The sequence below is a fragment of the Phaethon lepturus genome, unplaced genomic scaffold (assembly GCF_000687285.1).
Source record: "Phaethon lepturus isolate BGI_N335 unplaced genomic scaffold, ASM68728v1 scaffold31751, whole genome shotgun sequence".
Classification (NCBI taxonomy): domain Eukaryota; kingdom Metazoa; phylum Chordata; class Aves; order Phaethontiformes; family Phaethontidae; genus Phaethon; species Phaethon lepturus.
Window position 1 is genome coordinate 17668 of NW_010516447.1, and position 5298 is coordinate 22965.

Genomic DNA, 5298 nt, shown 5'->3' on the forward strand with positions numbered 1-5298 from the left:
CCCCCCTGGGGAGGGCCCCCCCCCCCCCTGCCTCTTCGCTTCCATCAGACCTCGCAGCTGGTCTCCAGCTGATCTGAAGGAGAAGTAACCTGCCTGATAATATTAATTATAATTAATTATAATTAATATAGTATTAATTATAACCTGATTATTATAATTAATAATCTTCCAAGCAGCTCGTGCCTTGGGGACTCCACTGCGAAGTCTGGCATGGAGGAGCAGGCAGGATAAGTGAGTTTACAGTCAGATTTGGTTAGGTTTACCGTGAGCTCAAACCCTGAGGAGGAATTTGTGTTGTTTTCTGGAGTTCTTCTCTTTCTTCGGTGCTTGTAAGGGAGAAGTTGACTACTTTAGAGTTGGGGCTAAACCGTTAGAAGGCTGACCTTGGTGTGCTTCTGAGCTTTGGAGTTGCATCTGTGGTATCTGTGGCCCACGTAACTGCACCGCCTCCTCTCCCGCCGAGGAGAATAGCTAATTCCACAGCAACTCATGACATCCAGATGTTACCAGTACAGTACACGGGGACGAAACTTAGGTAGTTGCTGCACGTAAAGCACTTTTACACATTATAGCATTGGGTTTACATACATATTTTTATGTGCTGTGTAGTAAGTTGTGTTATTCACAACATATTTGCGACATGACGCCCATGATGGAAAAGCGTGCGGCATATTCAGAGCTATCAATAAAATGGTAAGATAAAGAGCTACCAAAAATTGGAGAGCTTGGACGTGAAGCAGCTGGAAGAGTCAGGGAATTGGGAGCAGGCAGTGAGCTGGGACCGGTGGCAGTTGCTGGGAAGGCAGTGGAACAGCAGGAGGGCAGCTCCATGCTCCTGGCCATTTTCCCCACGTAATACTGGAGCATCCGTGCTCATTGCTGTTATTAAAAAGCCACAAACCTCAGCTGGGCTTGCCAGCCTTCTCCCCAGGAGGGCTCTCATTTGAAGGGCAATCTTCACGAATCCGATTTGCGTTCCGGAGGCAGCGCTGGTGGAGTCACCGGCTTGGCCCTCGCGTCTCCCGCAGCCTCGCAGCGTGGCATCGCCCGCGTGGCACCGCCCGCATCCTCCGTGCCCTGACCTCGCTCGGGCTTCAGGCCCTTCGGGGAGTCACCGTGCATCATCCACCAGCTCCAGTTCCCCCGAGACTCTGCGCTGACCCGCCCCCGGCCGCGCCCCGAGCCCACCTCCCCGGCCCCCTCCATAGGCAGCCGAGCTTCGCCGGCAAGGCGATGTGAAATTCTGATCCGCGGGTTCGTTTTGTAACCTGTTTTCATCATTATCTCTTTTCCTCGTCACACATCTCATAGGATATCACGAGTGTAAGTATGCTGCTTGCTTGGGCTTTTACCCTCACCTTGCAGTGACTTTATTGTTTGATTTAAATGGAGCACTAAATGATCTAAATGCAAGCTGTCTTTGAAACGGTTCCCTCCGGTAACTTTATCGTCTCAAATGCACTAATTAGAGCTAAAAGAGGAGCTTTTACTCTCTTGCTTTTTTCCCTTATAGATTAATTTAAACAAAGCTTGGCTGTATTGAAGGCGGTGGTTGTTGACAGGGGTGGGGACAGCGCTGAGCTCTCTCTTTCCCGTCCCCTTACTTTTAATTCTTGCACGTAACGCGCAGGGACCATGTTACAGAACCGGGCTCGGTTGTCCCAGGGCTCTGCAGGCACATGCCTAAAGAAATAAAAGTCTTGATCTTCCAAAGAGCTGCTGAGCCACTCGAAAGCATTGCCTCCTCCTTTCAAGGCTGGTATTCTTGGTATCTGGATGCACTGCTTGACCAGGGTGAGGGTGTTTCCTATGGCCAAATGCTGGAAAAGAAGCCGGGCGGTGTTCGGCATCGCCGTCTGAACGCCTTTGGCATTGACCATGTTGCGTCGGCTCGGTGTCAGTCCGCCGGGCTCCAGCGGCAGGACAGAGCTGGCGTGGGCTCCTGGAGCAGCTCTGTAAGCTCAGCCTCTCCCAGGGCTGCAGCCGCTCCCGACGCTGCCTGGTCCCTGGCACAGCACAATGCAAATCCTGCAGGATTTTTTGTCCCGTAGGCAACTTAATTCGTTAATAATACTTAATAGCTTAGTGCCTCTGCCTTCACATGATGTCTGGAGATACCAGTAGCTCCCGTCCCTCCCAGACACTCATCCCCACTTTAACAGCTCCACCTGCGTGGGTTTGTTTTGGGATCAGCGCTCCGACTGTAGTGCTTTTTCATCCTGATCCAGTGGCTTTATCTATGCGACTCCTTTCTAATCATTCAGACAGACACAAAGGTTCTCTTGCATACAGCATGTGTTACTTCAGAAGCATTTCATGGGCCTGAAGAGGTCCCGTGAGATCGGGGATGTCTGCGAGGATGCCCGGGATGAGGGGGCTCTTAGGGCAGAGGATGCTCAGCTGTAAATTCCCGGCACGTTGCCTTGGGGTAACTGCAGCAGGCGGTGATGGGGAGTGATGGGGACAGCACCGGGTGGAGGTTTCTGAAGGTACGGGTCTACTTTCAGCACCCCTGGTGTCCCCACGGAGCCTGTGAAACAGACACAGAGCTCTCAGCCCTCCAGGTAAAGTGCTTTGAGACCCGCCGGAGCCGTACAGCGCTGCCGGAGGTGTCCCGCAGGAGGACGGTCGTTTCCAAAATTCATGATACTGGGACGCCTCTAACCTGTGTGACTTGAAAACCCTGCTTCCCATCGGAGCGAGTGTTCCCTGGTTCCTGCGGCGGAGCAGCTGGCAACCTGCTTTGGTTAAAAAAAACAGAGAAAGAAAAAAAAATAATACTTATTTTGCTGAATAAAGTGCTCCAAGCTATCTTGTTACGGTTGGGAAAGCAGCTCAATTGTAATCCTGTGTCTTTGGGCACTTGTAACTTTAGCAAATTAGCCTTTGGGATAAAGTTGTTATCCTTGTTTCCAGTTCCAAACTGAATGTTTTGGGAACATTTCAGATTCCCTTTGGCTCTTTGTAGAAAGATTGAAGCATGAAAAACCTTAGATTTTTTCTTTTTTTTAATCAGTTAAATAAGTTTCAAGAGGTTTGATTTGTGCTCGGTTAACTCAACCCCCCCGGCTTGATGAAGTGCCAACTTCCCAGGGATTCTCAGCGCTGTGTCCCAGTCACTTTAATGCTTCATTTAGGTCCCCAAACCCGAAAACATGGGCTTATGCGACTCGTCCAAAGCCATCTGCCTCTGCCAGATCTGATTCACCGAGAAAATCATTTACAAATTGTGGTGTTACAAAAGAGCAGTGCCGGCTGAGAACCAGTGGGTTGGATGTTGAGGCCGAGACCTTCAAGAGCTGTTGAAGGTTGACCCTTGTGGGGTGGTTTCCCTTCCCAGCACATGCCCTGCCTGCGTAAAGCTCACGCTCGGAGCATGCAACAAGACCTGCCCCCCAAAATACGCATCCGCGAATGCAAGCGTGCATGAACCCCCAGCTCTGCACGGCGGAGAGAGATGGAGCTGCAGCAGCTTCACCTTCAGGTCCCGTCCCACCACCCGCTCTTCTTGTCTCTGGCTTTTTGGAGGCCTCGTGGAGACCAGGGCGCTACTTCCTGGATTAAATGTAATTTTTAAAAAATACCGATCTCAAGAAGATTTTTAAATTGAGGAAACCACTACTGAATTCCTTCCTTTAATATAAATTACATTATATAATACTGTATAATATTTTAAGTTCACAACTCCAAACCTTTCCAGCTGCCACAAAAGCTGCATCTCTTGGCCGCATGCAATGCACCATTTCAAATGAGAAGCCTTAATGCTGTGGATTTGATGCTAATTTTTTAATTTCCTTCTAATATTACAGCATTGTCATTTACCACTTCAGAAGGTGACGTGGGGATGTAGCAAAAGCTGTTTGGAAGGGGAGGACAAGAGGCTTTAGGGTTTCGTGCATTTTGGTGTTAGAGATAGATCCTACGGTGCCATTGATTGGGATTTGTGGGGTTTAAAGCAAAAATGCAAACTGTGTAAAGCCTGCACATGGCTTGGTATGCCCGTCTTTACACAAATATGTGATAAAAATCGGGGTAGAGCCTTTAGGTGAAGTCACCTCCTCTCTCCATCAGAGCCCGAATACGGGCGCTTTACATGCGACTCCTTCGCGGGGCTTGGTTGCAACATTGAGCCGCGATACTTGTGCTATAACCTCTTTCTCCTCTGCGCAGGATGAGAGACACGAGCAGAAAAAACAACGTTTTTGCCCAGTTTCGGAAAAATGAGAGGGACAAGCAGAAGCTGATAGACACGGTGGCCAAGCAGCTCCGCAGCCTGATCAACAGCCATCACTCGTGAGGGACTCGGGGACCTCCTGCCCACGCCAGACCCTGCACCGCAGCCTTCCACATGCCTGGACTTGGGATTCTTGTTCAAAGAGAATATATGTATTTTTTTATTCACCTGTATAGTATTCATGAAACCTACTCTGATGACAAAATGTTCCTTAAACAGTCCCGGGGAAGATTGGCAGCACTGCTCTTGAAGGTGGAGTCAGGAGTCTCCTGTTATAAACTCCTATTTTCAGGGGTTTATAAAGTGACGGTAAATCCTGAAGCCTCAGAGAGAAGTTCACACCCAGACTATTTTCTTTTTTTTTTTTTTTTTTTTTTAATAAGCCAAATTGAAAGAATCGGTCTGACTTCCTTTTGTTAACTTATTCAGTTGCAGAACAAATGAAAACAAAAAATATAGGGAAGAGTGGTGGTTTCAGGTTCTTCTCATGGGCTCTGGTGAAAGGAGCACACGTGTAGAAAGGGGGTCACCCGTTAGCTTGTCTTGCCAACGTGCGTATTGGATCTAGGTAGGAAAGAGGCAAACTGATTTCCCAACTTTTCTCCTCTTTTTCCTGTAAGGGCTGGTTTCCACCTTAGGCTGCAGATGGCTGGAACTGCAACCCTTCCCCGTGCGTCCGTAATCAGCGTAGCCACCCCCTGAGCTCCACCTCGAGGACCTGCCGGTGTCTTTTGGACCTGCACTGAACGTAGAAAGGGGTTCAGGAGCTGCCTCATTGATTGGATTTGGAAAGGGAGAGCCGGAAAGTAACCCAGCAGGGCGTCCTGCGGCGCTGGTCTGGCGCCGGGGTGCTGCTGCTCGCATCCAGCGCGGCTGGAGAGGAGGGATGCTCAGCAGGGATGCTGCAGAGGCAGACTGGGCTCTCCCAGGGTCCAGGGCACTCCGTTCAGGTTTTTTTCTCTTCCTTGCACCTCTTCTCCGTGCTGGTGTCCCGCCTTCCTTCTCCTCTTGATACGGCGCAATGGGGTGAAGTCCCTCTGCTTCCCTCTGGCTTTGCCCTGCAA

At 49.8% G+C, this 5298-nt stretch overlaps 1 protein-coding gene across 1 annotated transcript in view; it reads left to right on the forward strand.

Moving 5' to 3' along the window:
- LOC104627718 (exocyst complex component 6B-like) overlaps window positions 1-4297 on the forward strand; it is a gene marked incomplete at its 5' end in the record, with an annotated part of 5266 nt that extends 969 nt beyond the window's left edge. The window contains one exon of the mRNA XM_010296059.1: window positions 4171-4297. Coding sequence (XP_010294361.1) covers window positions 4171-4297 — 127 coding nt within the window. The remainder of the gene's footprint in view (window positions 1-4170) is intronic.
- Window positions 4298-5298: the final 1001 nt, after the last annotated feature.